Source organism: Propithecus coquereli, unplaced genomic scaffold (genome assembly GCF_000956105.1).
Source record: "Propithecus coquereli isolate 6110/MARCELLA unplaced genomic scaffold, Pcoq_1.0 Scaffold14, whole genome shotgun sequence".
Lineage (NCBI taxonomy): Eukaryota > Metazoa > Chordata > Mammalia > Primates > Indriidae > Propithecus > Propithecus coquereli.
In genome coordinates this window covers 14,233,522-14,256,180 of record NW_012138302.1, presented here as the reverse complement: position 1 = coordinate 14,256,180, position 22,659 = coordinate 14,233,522, and the positions used below count along the sequence as shown (strand labels likewise).

General features: G+C 44.1%; 2 protein-coding genes across 2 annotated transcripts in view; both read right to left on the bottom strand.

Moving 5' to 3' along the window:
• The window catches only part of GLIS1 (GLIS family zinc finger 1), a 212,372-nt gene extending 211,065 nt beyond the window's left edge, over positions 1-1,307 (bottom strand). The window contains exon 1 of the mRNA XM_012639363.1: positions 1,055-1,307. Coding sequence (XP_012494817.1) covers positions 1,055-1,307 — 253 coding nt within the window. The remainder of the gene's footprint in view (positions 1-1,054) is intronic.
• Positions 1,308-2,142: 835 nt separating this feature from the next.
• The window catches only part of NDC1 (NDC1 transmembrane nucleoporin), a 108,746-nt gene continuing 88,229 nt past the window's right edge, over positions 2,143-22,659 (bottom strand). Inside the window, exon 16 of the mRNA XM_012639341.1 lies at positions 2,143-2,701. Within this exon, the coding sequence (XP_012494795.1) occupies positions 2,143-2,701 (559 nt within the window). The remainder of the gene's footprint in view (positions 2,702-22,659) is intronic.

Genomic DNA, 22,659 nt, shown 5'->3' with positions numbered 1-22,659 from the left:
GAAAAAAAAAACGGTTTATGTTTATTTCATTTTACCAGTCCCTGAATTGGGGAGTTGGGTGTTTTTGATCTATAAGGAGCTCTCATCTCTAAAAGCGAGCTGCCCACCTGCTGAAAGTTCCTGGGGCTGACGCTAAGGGTGTGATGCCTATAGCCATAAAACACAGACAGTTTTTGTCTTCCTTGAGAATCACCTGGAAAGAGAACCAAGAGATTCCAAATGCTGATATAATAAAACCCCCAAGCCTTGGTTTCTCCTAAGGGGAAAAAAGGGGGAGAGGTGAAGGGACACAGCACCTTAACAATTTCTCTAATTTCTGGTTAATTATCTGTCAGCATGAAACTTATAAATAATGGCTCAATAATAATTAACTGTGATGAGAAGAACATGTTCATGGAAACCTCGGCACCATCGCTGGCTTTGAGCCCATAAACCACACTGGGGCCTGCGCTTCATATCCACCAGCTTCACTGGTGGAGGAAGGGTACTGCCAAGGAACTTTTGCCCAGAGACTCTGCTTCTGAAGCACCAAGGGCAGAAAAGCCATTTTTAAGTCAGCACTTGACCCAGGCTGAATTATAGAGTCGGAGAATTTTCCATCAGGAATCCAGAAATCATCTGGTATGATTAATTCCTCACTTGTCAGATGGGGAAACTGAGGTCCCAAGAGGGGAGGGGTCTTGCTGAAGGCCTCTGGTTTCTGTTATTTAAGGAGACTGGAATACTTCAAAGTATGCCTTCAGTTGCTCAGATACCCCATACACGAGCTGCTACTCACACTAATATATAATAAAATTTTGACGAGTTTCTACACAACTTTTATCAGAAACATACAGAAGCAAAATTATGTAATCTGAGCTTTCTATACCCACATTTCCCTAAACCGGGCTTACTGAGTTTAAATTAGATGCTTCCTAGAGCAGGCATCTTTTCAGACTGACAAGCGAGTCCCAAACAACTAGAGAGAAACTGAGGAACTCTGGAAGTTTGGCGACGCCCGGCAGCCGAATCTCTCCACACCCGCGGCCAGGCACGTCGGCAGAGCTGGACTCACCCTTCCCGGCGGCGGCCTTGGACGGGCCGTAGTCTCGGGGGCTCCGTGGCCGGAGGAGGTTGTGGGCGCGCGGCGGCGCGGGCGCTCGGGCTAGCAGGTCCCGCGGGCCCCTGTCCCCGCAGCCGCCACCGCTCACGGTGACCCTGAAGGCCATGTGCGCGCCGAGGCTGGCGGGCCCGCGGCCGGGACCGGGCGCACCGGGGGCCTCCTTGGGCCTCTTGTCCGAGTGTGCCTCGGCCACCTCGCAATGCATGGCGCCGGGGCGGGGCGCACGGCTGGGGGTCGCGCCGGGCTCCTGGGGAGGAGAGACAGCACAAGCACGTTAGAATTCGGGAAGCGGCCCCCTCTCATCCCAGGCGGAAGGGCCGAAGTTTAAGCAGGTCACCGCCCTTCAGTTTATTCCTCGTCTCTAAATAGGTTAGCGCCACCACATCTATCCGAAGCCGAAATCAAACCCATCTACCTGATCCCAGGTAAAAACCCCTTCCCCAGCGCAGAAGCGGCTCTCCCTTCCCAGGCTTGTTGAGTGCACCCGCCACCAGCCACTGCGCCCTCCCACCCAAATCCGTCTCCACCCCCTTTTGGACGAATGGGGAAACTGAGGCTTAGAGCGAGGAGGGCACTTGTCTCGCATCCCCCAGTGGGAGAGGGAGCCGGCGGCAACGAGGATCCACAGAGCAGTGCTCCCGCAAAGCCGCGGAGACGGCTCCGGGTGGGCCACAGGGTGCGCGCCTCCTCGGTGCTCCGGACCCGGCTGCGCGCAGAGGCTGAGGATCGTGAACCCAATGGGTCCCGGGCGCAACCCTCGGAGACTCACCCGCCACCACCCAAACCCAGAAAACGGGAGTGCGAGGATGGACGCTCACTCCCACGACGCGAACCCGTCACACGCAGCCCAAGATACATTGCCACGCGCACCGGAGAAAATGAGCCCATCGCGAGGGCAAACCCGCACAGTCAGTAGTGCCCACGCGCGCCCGCTCCCACGCACATCACACAGCCCCGCAAATGCACACTCGAGGACGCGACGCGCTACACACACTCATTCGCCGGCTCGGACACTCAGCACCACTACCAGCCGCACAGTCTCACGCTCTGGCCACACGCGCACGCTGGGGGTCCCGCGCCAGAGCCTGGGCCCTTCCGTCATCCCTGCCGGAGCGAGGGCCTGGGGCCCCCAAATTCTCGTTCCCCTCGGCGCTTCCCGCGCCATCCCAAAGCTGCTGGGATTCGAGCGACGCAGGGACGCCAGCCTTGGATCCCGGGCCCCGCGCCCGCCCCCTCCCCCGGCCGCCGGCCGCGCCCCTTCTCACCTCGCCGCGGCGGCTGCAGTTCGCGGGGCGCACAGCTCGGCGCGCCTCCACTGGCGCCGCAGCCCCCGCAGCTGCCGCCGCCGCCGCCGCAGCGTCCTGCGGGGCGGCACCCCCGGGGGGCGGGCCGGCCCGCGGCTGCCAGACAGCAGCTCGGGCCACTGGCTCGCCGCGGCCGCCCGGCCGGGGCCAATCGTGGCGCGAGGGCGGGGCCTCCTCGCCTGGGGCCCGGGCGGGGCCGGCGGGCTGGGCGGAGGGTTTGACAGGCGGCGGCCGGCTGAAGTCCGGCGCTGCCCGCCGGCCTCGGGCCGCCGCGCGAGGCAGAAGAGGCTCGGCGCTGTCGGGTGGGCTGAGCTTGCGGGGCGTCAGGAGAGCCGGGCTCAACCTGGCTCCGTCCCGCCTCTCCTAGTGGCCTCGGGCAGGGTCCTTACCCTCTCAGGTCGCTTCTCCTCTGTCAAACGGGAACGGCCATACCGCTAACGCCGAGGTAACAGATGAACAGATGCGAAAGTGCTTGAAAAGTTTTCTTGTAGAATCCAACGCGCTCACTCGAGAACTCGCCCAGATTTCACAGCGAGCCAGCGGCAAAGTTGGGGCCCGAACCCAGGCCTCTCGGCCCACTTTCTTACGTTTGTGTTTTGTTTTTCACCGGAAAGAGTCCAAGCTAGAAGGTCTCAACCTCTGAAGTTCAAAAAAAACCCACAAAACTGATGCCTGGATCCCAACTAGAAAATATTCCAATTGAGTTTGTCAGGGGGTAGGGCCCGGGCGCTAAGGTTTTTAGCAAGCTCCCAGGAGATCCTTACAGATCTTGAAATTGAGACCTACTCCGGGGAGTCTGCCCAGTTCCCCTGCTTTCTGGATTCCCCCGACAGACAGCGTCCCAGGGTCCCTGCCCAGAGTGTAGGAAGAGCACTGGACAAAGAACAATCAGGCTTCACAGTGACTGGATTCCCCTCTCTGAGCCTCAGTTTCCTCCTGTGTAAAATGGGAGTGTAAAATAGACCAGGCCTGGTCTGTCAGGGCTACTGAAGGACCCAGCGGAGCCCCTGAAATGGTCTCTGCATTTCACCGAGGCACCCCTGGGCGCTGTGTGCTGGTGATCTGGGCTGGCTCCAAGGGTCCTAACCGGCTTCACACTTCTTTGAGGTCTGGTTTCCTTGGCCTTGGTCTCAAACTGAAAAATGTATGTGGAGCCCCTTCCTACGACACAGCAGGTCAGGTTCACCACGCAGGATTCTGCACAGAATAAGAGACCCCAAGCACGGTCTGGAAAACCAGGATTTTAGAATCACAACATTGTAAAATTTTATTTCCTATAATTTATTAGAAACAGTATCTTACAGTTACAGAGCAATAATGGTAAGAAGGACCTTGGAGTTTTAGTTAGCCTCAGCCCACATTCAGGGGAGATGTGATTGGCCCACAGCAATGTGGTAGGGGGTGGGTGGCAGAGCTGGCACCGCGATCCAGGCTTCCTGACTCTCGGGCCAGGGCTCCTCCTCCTACACCATCCAGGCTGCCTTTAATAGGCACAACCATGCCCATGTCAACCAACCATGCCCATAACACACAGGCCCAGGACTGCTTAGGACATCAGGACGGCCTCTGTCTGGGGATTTGGAGTTGGGGGTTGTTGGCTATTTTTAAGGAAGGAGGGGAAGGGGCAGAAAGTAGCAAGAGTAGCTCACCAACTCCTCCAACACACCACTAGGTGCCCACATCCCCACACACACACTCTTCTGAAGTCCCAGGGCTGGCTTTGCTGCCAACAGGCCATGTGGCTTTAGGCAAATAATAACCTCATTCTGGACCGTAGTTTTCCCCTCAAAAAGCAAGAAGGTTGCAATATCTCTGGCCTTTTCAGTTCTGCCCTTCAGTGAGGCCAGGAGCCAAGTCCTCTGCCCTCCCTCCCCCAAAATAGGCGCACACGCGTGTACACACAGACACACACACAGCACTGAGAATTTAGTTGGGACTCTGAAAACATTTGCTGAATGAGTCACTTAACTAACTGGACCTGCAGGCAAAGGCTCTCCAAATTTCCAAATGCAGCAACAGCTCATTCAGTAATTCTTTCCTGAGCCGGCCCCCATACCTGAGCTAAGGACACAGAGACTCTGCCTGCCCCTCAGTGAGCTCTCAGGTCCACCCCGCCAGGACAGATGGGTTGTGAAGCCTGGCAAAGCAATGAGAAGGTTAATCTGCTCAATAAAACAGACCTCTTAAACACTGTATATGGAAGGACCCCTGTGGGGATATATAGAATCCAGTAGGTATATGCATTTTTTCCCCTAGAAGGAAATACAAGAAACTGTTAACAGTGGTTAAGGGAACAGAGGACTAGGAGACGGCCTGCACTTTTCATTTTTATACTTTTCTGAACTGTGTATTTTCTAACAATATATATTATCCTCCCTCCCTTTCAATCAAGGTTATTTGAGCAGTGGGATTATGGGATGTATTTTTTTCTTTATGTAAAACTCATTAATATTTTAATTGTCAAGAACAAAACAAAATGAAACAAATTAAACCTGCTTCTCACTTTAGCAGGCTAGACAGTAATGTGTGCTTTGTACACTAACCCATGCTCCAACTCAAACTTTCATTTACACTCCAGTCCCACATACAGTCTGTCTATTGCTCTTTCCATCTGGATCCATCTGCAAAAGCAAACATCATTTTTTTCTTCTCTGACTTTGTTCCTCACTCCTATGTCCCTACCTTGATGAATGGCCCCATGGTCAAGTCCCCCAAGTCAGAAATCTGAGAGTCATCCTTGGCTCCTCTTCTCTCACACTCCCGTATCTGGTTAGCCATAAATAGGAGGATTGCTTGAGCCCAGGAGTTAGAGACCAGCCTAGGCAACATAGTGAGATTTCATCTCTATAAAAAAATGAAAAAAATTAGCCAGGCATGGTGTTGCATGCCTGTATTTGCAGCTACTTGGGAGGCTGAGACTAGAGGTTCACTTGAGCCCAGGAGTTTGAGGCTGCAGTGAGCTGATCATGCCACTGCACTATAGCCTAGGTGACAGGGCAAGACCCAGTCTTTAAAAAAAAACACAAAACTTTTGTGCATCAAAGAACATTATCAAGATAGTGAAAACACAATCTATAGAATGGGAGAAAATATATGCAAATCATACATCTGATAAGGGTCTAGTATCCAGAATATATGAAGATCTCATATGACTGAACAACAAAAACACAACACAATCAAGAAATGGGCAAAGGCGTTATATAGACATTTCTTCAAAGAAGATATACAAATGTCCAACAAACACAGGAAAGTATGCTCAATTATTTGTCATTAGGAAAATGCAAATCAAAACCACAAGGAGCTGGATGGTAGTGTGCCTATAGTCACAGCTATTCAGGAGGCTGAGGTCGGAGGATTGCTTAAGACCAGGAGTTCGAAGCTATAGTGTGCTATGATCACGCCTGTGAATAGCCACTGCACTCCAGCCTGGGCAACATAGAGAGACCCTGTCTCTAAAAACAGTTTAAAAATTAAAAAACTACAATGAGATATCACTTCACACCCAATAGGATGGCTATAATTGAAAAAAAAAATGAGTGTTCACAAGGATGTGGAGAAATTGGAACACTCATACATTGCTGGTAGGAATGTAAAATGGTTCAGTCACTGTGGAAAACAGTTCAGGGACTCCTCAAAAAGTTAAATATAGAATTACACTATGACCCAGGAATTCCACTCCTAGGTATGTACCTAAAAGAATTAAAAACAAGTACTCAAATAAACACATGTGCGTGCATGTTCATAGCAGCTCTATTTTCAATACCCAAAAGGTGGAAACAACCCAAATATTCATCAATAGATGAATAGATAAATTGTGGTATATACATGCAGTAGAATATTATTCAGCCATAAAAGGAATGAAGTATCAATAGATACTACAATGTAGCTAAACCTTAAAAACACGCTGAGTGAAATAAGCCAGACACAAAAGGTCACATATCGTATGATTCTATTTATATGAAATATCCAGAACAGGCAAATCCAGACACAGGAAAGCAGATGGGTGATTGCCAGGGGTTAGGGGGAGGGGTCAGTGGGGAGTATCTGCTTAATGGGTATGGCTCCCCTGTTGGAGGAATAAACATTCGTTGGAACTTGATAGGGGTAGTGGTTGTACAACATTGTGAATACACTAAATGCCACTGAATTATTCCCTCCGCCTTTTTATTAGAGGCAGGGTCTTACTCTGTCACCCAGGCTAGAGTGCAGTGGTGCCATTATAGCTCACTGTAGCCTCGAACTCTTAGGCTCAAGTAATCCTCTTGCCTCAGCCTCCTGAGTAGCTGGGACTGCAAGAATGAGCCACAGCGCCCAACTTGAATTATTGACTCTTAAATGCTTAATTTTGTGTTACATAGATTTCACTACAATAAAATTTTTTATGATTTAATGAAAATAAAATAGAGTGTCTGCCTGAGTTCAAAGCTTAGGCTTCCTTCCCTGCACTTTGGGGGCATTCACTGGGGACAGCCCATAGAACAGATTCTATAATGGTTGTGGCTCTGGTGCTACCAAGCTGAGGGACAGGCAAGTCACCATACCTGGATCCTGATTACCGTACCTGCCAAATAAAGACGATAATACCCAACCTGCCAGGGCTTCCACAGAGACTCAGTGCGAAGGTGAAAAAGATAAAATCAACTGGAAAATGAGAGATGATGACGATGATTCATAAAATACCCAACTTACTTCTCCCACCATTTCTAATGTTAATCTTGTAACCCAAAGATGTTCTTTTAAAAACAAAACAAGTCACCCATGGCGGCTCACACCTGTAATCCCAGCACTTTGGGAGGCCAAGGTGGGAGGATTGCCTGAGGCCAGGAGTTTGAGATCAGCCTGAGCAACATAGTGAGACCCTGTCTACAAAAAATAGAAAAAAATTAGCTGGACGAGGTGGCATCAGCTACTCGAGAGGCTGAGGCAGGAGGATCAGTTGAGCTCAGGAGTCTGAGGTTGCAGTGAGCTATTAAAATGCCACTGAACTCTAGCCTGGCAACAGAGTGAGACCCTGTCTCAAAAAACAAAACAAACAAACAAAAACCCTGAAGAATCCCAGTATGGAACACAGTCAGAAAGGGCCACTAAGGATGTTTTAGATAAAAACTCACATATGATTAGAAAATAAGAACCAATTTAAACTAGGAATATAAGGGAACTGTCTTAACTAGATAAAGGGTATCAAACAAACAAAAAAACCCACAAAACAAAAAACTCCACCAAAACCTATAGCTAACAGCACACATTTACCACTACACTCAGTGTAAATGCTGAATGCTTTCTCCTAACATCAGGAACAAGGTAAGAATATCTACTTGCACTATTCCTGTTCCAACAGCATACTGGACATCCCAGCAAGTACCATAAAGGTAAGAAAAAGAATAAAAGGCATACAGGTTGGAAAGGAAGAAATGAAATCCTCTATTGGCAGCTGACATGGTTGTCTATGTAGAAAAATCTCATGGAATCTACCAAAAATTAAAAAAAAAAAAAAACTCCTAGAACTAATAAATGAGTGTATCAAGGTTGCAGTATATAAGTTTAATATTAAAAAGGCTATTGTATTTATATAAACTAGCAATAAACAATTAGAAATTTAAAAATTTTTAGGTACCAGCACTGAAAAATTTTGTTAGATATAAATCTAACAAAATATATGCAGAATCTGTATGCTGAAAACCACAAAACACTGATGGAAGAAATCAAAGAATAACTAAGTAAATGAAAAGAATAACTAAGTAAATGAAAAGGTATACTGTATTCAGTTTGGAAGGCTCAACATCATTAAGATGTTAATTTGCCCCAAATCAATCTATAAATTCAACACAACTTCAATCAAAATCCCAGCAAGATTTCACAGAAATCAACAAGCCAATCCTTAAATTTACTTGGAAAGGCAAAAGAATTAGAATAGGCAAAACACTTTTGAAAAAGAACAAAGTTGGAGAACTAAGTACCTGATTTTCAAACTCAGTGTAAAGCTACAGTAATCAAGCCAGTGTGGTATTGGCAAAAGGATCTATACAATTTAAAGCAAAAGAGTCGACTTGATTATTCCTAAAAGTAGAGTCTCTTCCGAATGAAACTTTAGGTTAATCAGAATTCCTCTAGAAATGGAAAATCAAATGGCTTGGGAAGCCAAGTTCTACCAAACTAATTTTTTGCTTCTCCTGCTTCTCCCCTCCTCCTCTTGTGTTTTCTCTGACATGAATGATGACAGCACCAAGCCCAGATGCCAGAGCTTATCCGTCCTATGCTCATTTCCTCCCCACCTTCAGACACCAAGGCCTGTGATTCCTACCTCCTAGGCGCCGTCAGTAACTGCTCCTTGCTCCCCGCTCCCTGGCAGCAGTGCGTGAGTCCTCATCATCTGTAGCCTGAATCACTGGACCAGCTTCCCATCTGGTCTCCCTGCCTCCGGCCCGGCCCCTTCTGTCCATTCTCCCTGCAGCCAGAGTGGTCTTCCTAAATCACATTGCTCTCCTAGTTTAAAGCCTTCTGCATGCCCGGAGCTCCTCAGGGGCAGGAACTGTTTATTAGCCACCATAGCCCTAGGACAAAGTGCTTGCCTGGTGCCCGTGCACACTCAGTGAATGATGGCCGAATAGTGAATGAAGGACTTACTGAAGGAGGTGTAGGCCCTCCTGAACCTCATTCAGAGAGGTCAAAATCAATGGCTAAGAGTGCAAGGAGGAAGCACCGAGGTTTATATTCCAGAGCAGTCTCTTCTCATCCAACAGTATTGGCCGAGTACCTACCATGTACCAGGCACTGTCCTAGGTGTCAGGGATTCACCCGTTTGTTTCTGACCGATCATGGACTCGGAGTATTCAGCTAACACACAATGAACACATAATCACAAGCAATGACAAGACCCTGAGGGAGAAATGCTCCTGCTGTGAGAGGATGAGGAGTGGGGAGGGGGATCGGAGGCCTGACCCCATCTAGGGGGTCAAGGAAGGCTTCCCTGTGGAGGTGATGATTACGCTGGAATCTAAGAGAAGTTACTGGCTGCAGAGCAGAGGAAAAGCTCCGCTAGGTAGAGTCGGATGTGCAAAAGCCTGAAACTAGAGGAACTCAGGTCCCCTTCAGGCAGCTAGAGAAGGGTGGTGTGGCTGGAGCCACAGAGTGAGGGGCAGGAGGACGCCAGGCGAGACTGGGGAAGGCAAGGGCTGGATCCTAAAGGAATGAGGGATTTTAGCTGGAGACTGACAGGGCATTCCAGCTGCCGCGTGGGAAATGGGCTGAGAAGGAGGCAAGAGTCGAAGCTGGAAGAACGGTCAGAAGTCCCAAGGAGAGGTGCCAGAGCCCGGCGTCTGGGGCCAGGGTTGTGGAGACAGAGAAGGGGCTGGAAGGTAGCGTTATTGAGGCAGCACACTCGACACACCTGGGTGATGGGAGTGAGGGAAGCGAGAGGCTGGGTGTCAGGAAAAACAGCAGTTTGGGAATTTGGAACGTCCCCAAGGCATTCTTCATCCTTAATGGTGGTTTCCAGAAGCGAAGATAATGTCACAATTCCCAGGCCATTAAGTTATTCTCCTTCCTCACATTCATTACTATGCAATTGCTAGGAATTAGAAACTTTAATTGGTTTTCAGCATGTCGATGTATTTGTAGGGAAACAGAATCAGGCTTAATATAATATGCATGTCAAATGCTGCTAATGAGGACAGCTTGAAAAATCATAAGGGACAATATTGGTCATCGCTATGTGAGAAGGGGCCTGTTATTTATGGAAGCACATAGCACCGTGCCCTGTGGCAGGTGCTTTGACATACGTTACTGCAGATGACGCCGTGTACATACATTCAACACCAACAACAATCCTGTGAAGACGGTAGTATTGCCTCTTATGATATGTGGAAAATGAGATCCAAGAGGTTAAGTGATTCGCTCAAGACTCAGGCTTCAGTCCTAGGTCTGCTTAACCCTAAATACCATAATCTTTCCATTGTGTCGCCACACCGCATCTCCAGCTGAACCGGGCCATTCTCTGTCATCTGCCTCTTCCTCTCCTTTCGTCTAGAATGCCTTCCTCGCTGGCCACTCCCATCCCAGCCCGCCCAGATCCCCAAAGGGCCCCTTCTCCACACAGGGCTTCCCTCCCAACCAAACAGCAGGCACACAAAGCCCCTGTCACAACCCCTTCCTGTAAGCTCTAAGTCATCAGCCCTCTCAGAGCACCTACTCTGCCGTGTTACACACCGACTTGTGTGCTTACCGCGTTCACACTTCAGACCCTTTGAAGGCAGGGACTTCATGTGTGTATGGGAGATGTTCAGTAGTTTGCGGATTTGAACCCTTGCACTAAATCGATTCAACAGATCAAAACACTGGTAAATGAGGCTGAAACAAATGCATATATGGTGTAAGGAACGGAATAGCTGATTATTTACATTTTTATTAAAAATGTTTCTTACAACATGAATAGCAAGTTCATCCAGTACACACTAGTATTATGTCATTTGTGTGCTTCTTTTCAGACACATTAAAGTCTTCTATACCTATATACAGAAAGCATTTTGAAAAACAGAAGAATGAAATTGTAGTCGTAAATAAGTTTGACTCTTTCAATTACAAAAGTCAGTTTTAAGACATTTAATAGACATCTTCTTGCATAATCCTTTCTTCAAAGACTTTTTATCTCTTTTATGAAACCCGTATTTACCTTACTGTATGCCAAATTCAAACATTCATGCAATGGTACAATTAGAAAGGAACTTAAAAATCATTCAATCCAATTCTTTGATTTTGCAGCTGAAATAAAAGTTTAGTGATGTGGAATCTTAGCTCAAGGTCACAGAGCTGGATAATGCCAGAGGTAAGACTAGAACTCATTTCTTCCAAAACCACACTCTACGAAAGAGATGGCTGGCAGCCTACCTTGATATTGTTTCCTTTTTCTCTAGTAACAGGATCCCAATTTTCTTAAGGGGTTACACTCAACCTCTAAAAGACACTTCCCAGACTCCCTTACAAATAGATGTTGCCCTGTGAGATGGCCAATGAGATGTAAGCGTGAGTGCGTGGACTTTCATGAAGTCTCCTTAAAAAGGAGGGGATGCGCCTTCTTTCTTCCTGTTTCCTGGAAGGAAGACCTGAGGGCTTTAGTTCTAACAGCCACGTGGGACCATGACGAGGAGGACCGCACCTTGGGGCTGACTATGTAGAGAGCTAGAATAAGCCTGAATCCCTAATAACCGCAAGGATTCGCCATAGCATTACTGGACAGCCTATTTCTGGATCTTCTTTACATGAGAAAGAAAATAAATTGTTGTATTACTATTTTAAAAACTTATTGAGTTTTCAGGTATATGCAGCCAAACATAACTAACGCATCCTGCTTCTCCATTCCTCCCCATCTCAGTCCGGCAATTCCACTCCACCAGCTGCTCAGGCCAAAACCCTGGAGTCAGTACTAGTGACTTTCTCTTTCACACCCCGCAACCATTCCCTAGCAAATCTTATCAACTCTCCCTCAGCATACAGCAACCTGTCTACTTCTCGCCCTTCCCCTGCTGCCACTGTGGGCGCAGCCACCATCCTCTCTCACCTGCTTCACAACAGCAGCTCCTAACTAGTCTCCTGCTTTCACTCTGCCCTGCCACCCCTCTCCACAGTCTATTTTCCACACAACAGCCAGATTTCATTTTTTAAAGCGGAAGTCGGCCCATGTTACTCCTTTGCTCAGAACTTTCCAATGGCTACCCTGACTCAGAGTGGGAGCGAAGTCCTTCCCACGGCCTATCCGGCCTGACATGATCGGGTCCCCTCTGATCTCCGACCTCACTACCACTCTCCACCTCACCCACCGGGCCTGGCCGCCCTGCCCTCTTTGCTATCCCTTGACCTTACCAGGCGTGCTCCTGCCTCGGGGCCCTTCTGCTTTCTAGAACTTCCCCCTCAAGTATCCACATGTTCTCTCCTTGACCTACCTCTGATCAAATGTCATTTCGTCAGGGACCACCCTGAGCACCCGATCTAAAATAGAATGCCACTCCACAGTCTACTCTCAACTTGTTCTTCAGAACACTCACCACCACAGGGTGTTGGTTTACATCCATTATTTCCCTCCACCCGCTGGAATGGTAAGCTCATTCGTGCTGTTCATTGCTGTGTTCCCAGCACCCAGGAAAGTGCCTGGCACGCAGGAGATGTTCGATACATATCTATTGATTGAACGAATGAGTAAATGAATGCTAAACCTGTGCTCTTTGAACTGTATCATATCGTCTCTAATTGAAATCCAGGTACAGGTATACTGTTTACAAAGCCATTTGTTCCACATAGGATATTGCTATTGGAGCCACTTGCCAACCCCGTCAAAGACTGCTAAATATTTGCTGACGACAACAACAACAAGCCAGCTTCTTCTTATCAGTTTACTTAGAAGATCTGAAAGGACGGCCTGGCTGGTGGCTCACGCCTGTAATCCTAGCACTTTGGGAGGCCAAGGCAGGAGAATTGCTTGAGCCCAGGAGTGCAAGACCAGCCTGGGCAATAGTGAGACCCTGTCTGTACATAAAATTAAAAAATTATCCAGGTGTGGTGGTGCACACCCATAGTCCCAGCTACCCAGGAGGCTGAGGGAAGAAGATCGCTTGAGCCCAGGAGATTGAGGCTGCAGTGGGCTACGATGACACTACTGCACTCCAGCCTGGGCAACAGAGTGAGACCCTGTCTCAAAAAAAAAAAGAAAAAGAAAAAGAAATAAAAAGACCTAACAGGCAATATAGTTTTCTATTCTAGTAATAATTATTATGGTTAATAGCAACCACAAAACATTAAAAATTTTGAGATAGGAATAAAGGACAGCTGTACACCAGGCCAATTTGTAAGATTCCAGAATCCAATGTCCTCGTTAGCAGCCCCCAAAATACAAAGCCTTTTCTTACTGTCTTCCACGAGTCCTCGGTGAGAAGAGGAGGGTCAAATCGACCACTCGTTACCCGGTGATGAACACAGCTGTCCTCTCATAACTCTCCAGCTTTATGGGAAATCCTGGTGATTAATTTTAAAACATGAATAAATAAAAGTCCATTAAAACAGATTTATCTTTTCATTCACAAACAGCCTATTTCTTTTAAAGTTAGGAGCTTTTCACTTGGCCTTATAAACTGAAATAATAAATCTTTTAGTAAACTTTACTCACTAAATAGGTCTTAAGCTCAGGGCATTTTTGGAGACAATGTATTACTAATATTTGTTTTCATCTGAAGAAGGAGCAAAGCCTGACAGAATACCCTAGTTCCTTTCCCATTTTCAAAGAAGACCAAGAAGCAAAGTCAAGCTTCTTCAAGCAGAGAGCAAGCTGAATTTTGCAAAGGAAAAAAGGCAAGCTCTTTCTAAGGTTTTGCTTCAAAAATACATACTCCTCCCATACATTCTTGGTGCTTGATGCTTCAAGCTGCTAAAATATTCCTTCTTTGGGAAAAAATACAGCTCCCAAGAAACTCCGGAGCTTGCTTTTGAAGATCTCCCTGTGTATGAATCTGTCTCCATTAGCTGTGTGTCCTCAGGCAAATCATTTCACTTCTCCTCCCCTCAGGCCTCCCATGAAGTAACCTCACAACCCCGGAAGATAGATGGTTACTGAAGAAAATGCCTGTAGAGTGCGGAGCACAGGGTCCAGCCCAGAGTAGGTGTTCAATAAATGGTAGCTATTATCTCACCATAAGCAACTAGCTACACGGAAGCCTACTCATGGCGTCAGCGCTTTTCAACATAATATACACAAAAATTCATTTTTATAGAACACTTGGAAAATACAGAAAAGTATGAATTAAAAGATCTTTCACCAGTACTGTGAATAAAACCTCCCGCAAACAAAAGAGAAATGTGTGGACTGTAGACAATTTTTCCTCTAACAATTTTGAAATAGTGACCTCTGCTGGCTAGTGGGAAACATGAGCCTCCCAATCGACTCTTCCACGATTGAGCAAGGGTTGAGCAAGGCTTGGTCCCTGTCCCTGGAACAAAAACCAGGTGTTGCATTACAAGGGACAGAAATCGTCACAAGGGTTACCACGATGTAATCGGGATGTTAACAAAATTAAAGGCTGGCCTTTCCATTTGCTCATCTGCCCAGAAGATTCTTTTTTCAAGCCCCATGGTCTCCTATTTTTAAAATGTCATAATTGCATGCAAATGTTATAGCAGAAAAACAAAACAAGGGGCATTAAAAATCAATCTTCCATGTAAGCCTCAGATTTTCCAGCATGAAGATCCAAAAGCAGAAGTGGTGACAAATGTGTAGAAAACAGAGTGAAAAAGTCAGAATGCATCATTAAGAATGTTACAACAAAAGGAGGAAAAAAACTCCCTGGGAGCACATGTCTGATTCAGCTGGGGTAAACAGCCAACTACAAAGAAGGCTTTAAAAAGCCCTGCAAACTCCTTACAGATATGGCCCAGAAATCCAATTAGGAAGCTGTCAGGAGCCTTTTCTTCAAGCAGAAATGTGCCTGATGGAAGAAGCTGCTCGAGAGACTATTGGCTGGGATATTTAGATATAAAACACATTCCCTCCTCTTAAGGTATGAAATAAAACAGGTTGCAAACTGGTGGTCATAGAGCTGTGTAGTTTGGTTTGGCACTCACTGTATTTTTTTTTTTTTTAATTTAGCTGCCAACACTTTAAACAGGGAGATTTCATATCAAAGTCAGAATCTCTGCCTTCCTATAAACCAATGGGCAGATCTAGCCACACGAGGCCAGCACTCTCCCACGACAACAACCAGCTGGGGCCAAGCCACAGCAGCGTCGCCCCAAGAAGACCACGCGCCCTGAGAAGACCGTGCGCGTGCTCTCCAGCTGCCTGCGGTCCCCACCCAGTCAGCCTCATGTGTCTCCTCACCTGTCCGGCTTCTGTAAACACTGGAGTCTAAGACCCTGGATGTATAACAGCCCTAAGACGCTGATGATGAGTTCAGTTCAGTTCAAACAAGTATCAACCATGTACAAGGTACTTTAATAGGCACTAGGGATATAAAGAATAAGACAAAAACCTCTGAACCCAAGGAACTCATAGACCCCTGGAAAAAAAAAGCAAGTAAACAGTAATTATCATACATTTTGAATAGATAAAGAAGTGGTAAACGCCAAAGTGATTAAATCAATTTTCTAGCGTTTTGACATGATACTTGGCTCACTGAGGTCCAGCCTTTCTTCTTTTCTAATATATGTATTTAAGGTTATAAATTTCCCTCTGAGTATGCCTTTAGTGATATCTCATAAATTTCAACATGTATTGTTATTACTCATTAAAAAATATTTCTACCTATGTAATTTCTTCATTGACCTGTGGGTGACTTGAAAATGTATCTCTTAATTTCAAAATATGTGGAATGCTTTAATTATCATTTTTAATTGATCTCTGCTTAAATTGCCTCATAGACAAACATACTTTAAATGATTTTAAACCTTTGAAATTTGTTGAGACTTGCTCTATGGACCAACATATGGCCAGATTTGCAAACATTCAATATGAGCTTGAAAAGAACACCGGCACTACAGTGGTCAGGTACAGGGTTCCTTATGTGTCTGTTAGGTCAAGTTTGCTGATTATGCCATGCAAATACTCTACATCCTTACTGATTTCTAAAATCTACTTGTTCTATCAGTTATTGAGACAGGTGTGTAAAATATCTTGTTGTAATTGCAAATTTGTCTACTCCTTATGGTTCTTATGTATTTATGTATTTTTTGGGTTTTTATATATTTTTATAAAGGCATAACATACATAAAGCACACAAATCTTACACATGCAGTTCAATGAATTTTTACATGTATACACCCATATAACCTAAATCAAGATAGACATTTCTAGCACCTCAGGAGTTTTCCTCATGCCCTTCCAAGTCAACATGATACCTCCATCATTACCACTGTTCTTTTATTGCCATTAAGTTTTAACTGTTCTTGAAATGCACATAAATGCAATCATACAGTATCTGGCTTCTTTTGCTTAATATCATGTCTGTGAACTCTACCCCACATCACATATAGCATAGTTCATTCTTCTGATTGCTATGCAACATTGTATTGTAAAAGTATAGCACAATCTTTATCCATTCTACTGTTGATGTTGATGGACATTTCTTTTCTTTTTTTTTTTCTTAAGAGACCAGGTCTCATTCTGTCACCCAGGCTGGAATGCAGTAGCACGATCATAGCTCGCTGTAACCCAGAACTCCTGAGCTCAAGTGTTTCTCCCGCCTCACCCCCCTAGTAGCTGGGATTACAGGTCCATGCACACCACCACACCCAGCTGACCAAAACAAATTTTTTTAGAGATGGGGTCTAACTATGTTGTCCACACTAGTCTCAAACTCCTGGCATCAAGCAATCCTCCTGCCTTAGCCTCCCAAAGTGCTGGGATTACAGGCTGGACGTTTCCATTGTCTCCAATCTGGGGCTATTGTGAAAAATCCTTCTACAGGCATCCTTGTAAACATGACTTTTGGTGAGCATATGCACTCATTTCTCTTGGCACTTACCAATTAGTGGAATTGATAGGTCACTGGGTAGGCAAATGTTTACCTTTAGTGGAGACTGCCGATTTTTTTCACTCCTTCCAGTAGTTTTATGAGAGTTTCAGTTGCTCCACATCCTCGACACCTGTTTTATTTTTAGCCCTTCTGATGCATGCACAGTAGTAGCTCATTATATTTTAAATTTGTATTTACCTAATAACTAATGGTGCTGAATACCTACCTTCTCTTACAGGCCATTTGGATAAACCCATTTTTGAAGTGCCTATTCATCTTTTGTCCATATTGCTTTACGTACTTTGAGGCTATGTTAGTAGGCACATTAACATCTAGAACTTTAGCCTTCTCATGAACTGGACCTTCTATTATTTTGAAGTGCCCCTCTTTATCTCTAGAGTAAAGCTTTTTGCCTTAAAGTATACTTTGTCAAAAACATATAGCTATGCCAGCTTTCTTTTAGTGTTTGCATTTTTATCTTTTCCTATCATTTTCAACACATCTATCCTGGTGTGGACTCTTGATGAAATCTCTCAGTTTTTGTTTCTCTGAAAATGTCATTATTTCCCCACCATTTTTGAAGATTAATGCTGGGTATGAAATTCTAGGTTAGTAGATTCCTTTCAGCACTTCAAAATTTCCATTCCATTGTCTTCAATTGTTTTTGTTGAGAAGTTAGTTAATTATTGCTCATTTGAAAGTGGTCTTTTTTCTGACTACTTTTAAGATTTTGTCTCTGGTTTTTAGCACCTTTATTATGATGTACCTCAGTATGGATTCTTTGTATTTATCTATTTAAAGTTCATAAAGCTTTTTCAGTCTATGGCTTGATGTCTCAACAAGTTTGGAAAAAGCTCTCTGCTGTTAAATCTTCAAAACTGCTTCAGCTCCATTAGATCTCCCTCTCCTTCCAGAATTCTAATTAAACTTATAAATTTTTTCATTGTATCATCTCTTAACCTGCCTTCTGTATTTTAATATTTTTGACTTTCCATGCTTTATTCTGAATAGTTTCCTCTGACCTCTCTCCCAAATCATTTTCTTCAGCTATGTCTAATCTGCAGTTAAACCTATCCATTATGTCTTAATTTTAGTTATTCTATTTTTCTGTTCTACAATTTCTGTGGTTCTTTTTTAAATTTTATGTTTTATAAATAAATTCAAATTATAGTAGATGTACATATGTAGTTTCCAGTTCTCTGATAAGTTAGAATTTCATGTTTTAATCTCACTGAAGATAGTAATCATAATTATTTTAAAATCTCTGGTAACCCTAATATCTGGAATCCCTATGGATCTATCTATTGCCTGTTGCTTTTGTTGGTTCTCAATCATGTTGTGTTGTCTTTTCCTGTGCCTGGTTATTTTTAACTGTGTGCAGACATTGTATTTGAAAACATGTTTGTAGAAATAACTCAGGCCAAGGGTATCGTTTTCCTCCAGAGAGGATTTATGATAGCTCCTGCCAGGGCCTAGAAATACTGGCAAACAGAGATCCTCTCAATCCAATTTAATGAGGATTCTAACTCAACTAAAGTTTGTGAAATCAACTTCCTCTTCATCCTTTGCACTTTGGAGTCCCAATCCAAAGCAAGGGAATTTACCAGCTCCTGTTTGCAGGTCCTGAACCCCAAATTTTGTCCTCTATCCTGGGAGGCTCTGGGCACTGCCCCTACCCTCCACCTCATCCCAATCAACAAAGGTAGGCCCTAAGAAGTCCTGTTGGCATTGCATGACCTTGTCCCTCAAGCCTACTTTACCCCTTGGACATCTGATCCATTTGGGCTAGTTTCCTTCAATCAGGAATTTAGTTGGCCTTCAGAAACAGCTGATCAGTTTCTATTATATGTAAACTCAGGAGCTAGAGGGCAGCTGGAGGGAGTGGTAGTAAGCCAATGGGCAGGGAGAGAGGATGAAGCATTGATGCAGAAAGAAGCAGAGAAGAATCATTTAGAGATCCTGAAGCTTTCCAGGTTCCTCACGGGGCCTAGAAGCAAACCTATACCTGTGCTCACCAAGACTTTCCTGTGCCCTCAAGATCAACTCTCCTTTCTGTGCTTAAGTTAATTTGACGTGGAGATTGTGTCCTTGCAACTAAGAGTCCTAGATAGTTAGGAACAGACTAGTGTTTAATATTAATATTTTTTCAAGACTATAGACCACCACGAATGGACGGAGAGGTAAAAGGATAAATCAACCAGGAGTCAATGTATCTTCAAAAGGCTATCAAGGTAAAGGTCTGTGACCTTAGTGGTCACCTTCTAATGTTTCTCTGCCAGAGACATCCCACAGGAGGTTCCAGAACCACTTTACCGCCAGGACCACTTATAAGGCACATTCAACAGAATCTGGTAAAATACACGTACGTGGGGAGAACAAGAACACTTGAGGGCAAGGCGCAGCCACAGAGCTCTGCTAAACAAGGCAGGTGACAAAGGCTAGCACCAGGACACCTAAGGACATGCTCTGTTTAATGATGAAAGGCAAAGCTCATTCTAAAGAATGGGAAGTGTCCAAAAGACAGAAATTTAGGTAAAGGAAACAAGAACCAACACATAACGGGGTGAAAGAGCAACTCATGTCATGTAACCTGTTGCAATTTCAAGATAAGTATATGAATCGAACGTTTGTCAGCATTCCTGCAGTTGAAAACCCCTGATCTAGAAAAAACCCTTTTCACAGTGTGGTTCTCAGACCACCTGCTTAGACTGTTAAAAACTACATCTCTCATGAAGCAGCCCAGACTGCTTGAAGCAGAATCTGCACTGAAGTGGAGCCCAGATTCTGCACATGTACTAAGCACCCTAGTGATTCTGATGCACACCGAGTTTTAATGTCCTGCACGAGATTATAAACCACTGAGGGCAGGAACTGCCTTGCTCATAGTTTCATTTATTGCTAATGGTTGTGCCATAACAGACACTAAGTGAATGTCTTTGTATGATTAGCTAGCTCCACATCAACATGCCCTTCACTATAGCAACTGCCAAGGCTGCTTAGGAGCACAGCTGAGAACCACAGGGGCATGTACTTACCCATCCCCTTTCTGGCCCCTCAAAACAACAACTATTTTGCTTGTTTAAAAATGGTTAGCAGCTTGATAAGAATAGTTGGACTGTGAACTGATGAATGACAGCCATCTTTGTTTTAAGCCATTTGCTTTGAAAGGAAGATGACTATGGGTTGGAAGAGCAAGAGAGGGAGTTTGAGGGCCTTAGTACCTCAACCACCTAGAGGTGAAGTTCAGACTAATTTAAGTAAAGTTGACAGACATAACTGTTAGCCTGGGGAAATATGATGCATTTGGAAACACTATTTTGGCAAGAAAAGAAACCTCTGTTAAGAGATGGCTTTCAGCACCTACACCCTTTGTTTAGTTTTGGAAGAAAAACAGCCAAGAAAACAAAGAAAGACACTTTCAGAATTCAGGCCCCTTAGAGTTACCATTAAACTCTTTGAATTAGTCTATGTTGAGGGCAAAAGCTGATTTCTCAAGAAGTTAAACCTTTTCAGGTTTTATAAGCAACAACCCTGAGACTAAATTGAAATAGCTAAGGAAACACACGCACATGCGCACACACTCACCCCCCCGTGGAAATTAAATAATTGACCCTGTAGACACATACATTTAATAGGTCCCATTTTTTAAAATTGTCAATTTATTTTTCTATTCAATTCAATATCAATGATTTACAAAAGGATATAAACAGATTAATCATAAATATTTAGAGGAAGACACACAAAGCAATGACCAAGGAAAAATTCCAGCAAAGTAACAAATTGTTGCTTATCCATGTCCACTCAACTGTACAAGGTTTATTCTGGGACAGATTTTCCGTTCTCTGGGAAAGAAGTTTTGTGGATTTATACCTTCCATAAGGGTCAAACAAACATTACAAGAGTTGATACAATCATGTTTTGTACTGACAGCCAGAGAAAAACTTTTAAAGAATATTCTCTAATTTTCAGGCCAATGTTATAGCATCAGTGGGCTCATAGGCAGGATGTGACTTCATCAAAGGAAATGCTACTCTCTTCCGAGCCTCCCTAAGGTCCTCCCCCTTGTACACAGGAGAACGAGCTCCCTTTAATAACACCCTAGCTCAATGGATGGTGTATAGATAATCAACACACAATAGGGAAAAGAAACTGACCCTCTTAGCTACTAAATAGAATACATATCTGGGAAGGCAGTTTCCAAATCTCCAACAGGCAGACATTATGTGAGCTGTACTTCGCACACAGAACATTCTCTTTAAAGAAAACAGGATGAACATCTCAGAAGCATTCACATTACTCATCGAATATACCACTGTCCAACGCATATGGGAAATAATGGCAAGAACCTAAACTTAGCCAGACATTTTATACAAGTCAGTCAAAGTTTAAAGAAACCATCCCATCTGTATCCTCAGGAATCCAATGGGTTAAATACCACAATTCTTTAATGGAAGCAGAAGGTTAAGAATCCTTGTCTCTCCAAAATGACTAATCCAGGGGCAGGACAGAAAATGGAATATAAAAAGCTTAATGGCTTTAATACATGGAACATGACAGTTCTCAATTAATCTTGCCACAATTTTCTGTTTGGTTATTTGTAAGAAACCACCACATTTGAAATTCAACTTTCACATTCAAAAGAGTGATCAACTCAACTTCAGACACAAAGCAAAAAGAAAAGCAAAAGCAAATGGTAATAGCCTACATACCCAACACTTGACAATTGGGAAACTGTCCCATAAAGAACTTTAAAGGCCAGCAGGATTCATTTATAATTTGGCATGTACTGGCTGAAGGGGCAATAGAGCCTGGAGCTAAAATACTCTAGAATAAACACATAATACATTAATGAAAAAGACAAATGGTAGACATATATGATACCACATTAAAGATTCATATACAATACCACGCTCACTTTAAAGAAAATATTTTGGGACACTAGAGGGAAATGATAATAGGAAAAGAATTACAAGGGAGCATTTCAGTCCAAAGCTAGTCCAATGAATATCTGCCACTAGGATTTCCAATCTTTCATCTCCAAAGAAGTTGATCTAATAAATTATAAAATTACCTTGCTCACATTTGGGACATACGACATACTCCAAAGTACAGTAATCCCTCTGACATTTTGGTTTCACTTGCTTTTGGATGACTAAGTTGTTTCTCGCAACAAGGATTTTCCTAGTGTATTTTAATTAGCCAGTTAACAAAGTAGAAGGCTGTGTCTTCTGTGAGGCCAGCTAAGCTTCATGAAATAAATTGACAAATGAAAATGAATGGTGGGGAAAAGAAGAAAGTTTCCTGGTTTTTCTTGCAAAACTTTTTCTATCACTTGGAAAACTCTTCAATCACTTACTGTTTTGTTCCAGAAAAAGAAAGCAAAACTAGCTGGGAAAATACACACACACTTACTGCTTATGAGCATGATACAAGTAAATTCATACATGTCGGTCAATTGTTTTTCAAAAACCAAATGTGAATGTTTAATCTTGTAACTTAAGAGCTGAATTTTTTCCACATTCCTTTATATAGAGTTAGCATCTGTAAATTGAGACTCTTTTTTAGACAATCATACAAATTTAATTTGTTCCTGGAAACAAAAACACAACCTAACAGATTAACAAAATATGTCCTTTAGACAATATTTTTTCTGTGAATTTTTCTACACTGTTGCCATTTTTATCCTTCAGTAAATGATACTATTCTAAAAAAAGTTTATGTAAAATATTTCGAGTTTACAGAGAGCTAAACCCTTAGAAAAGTA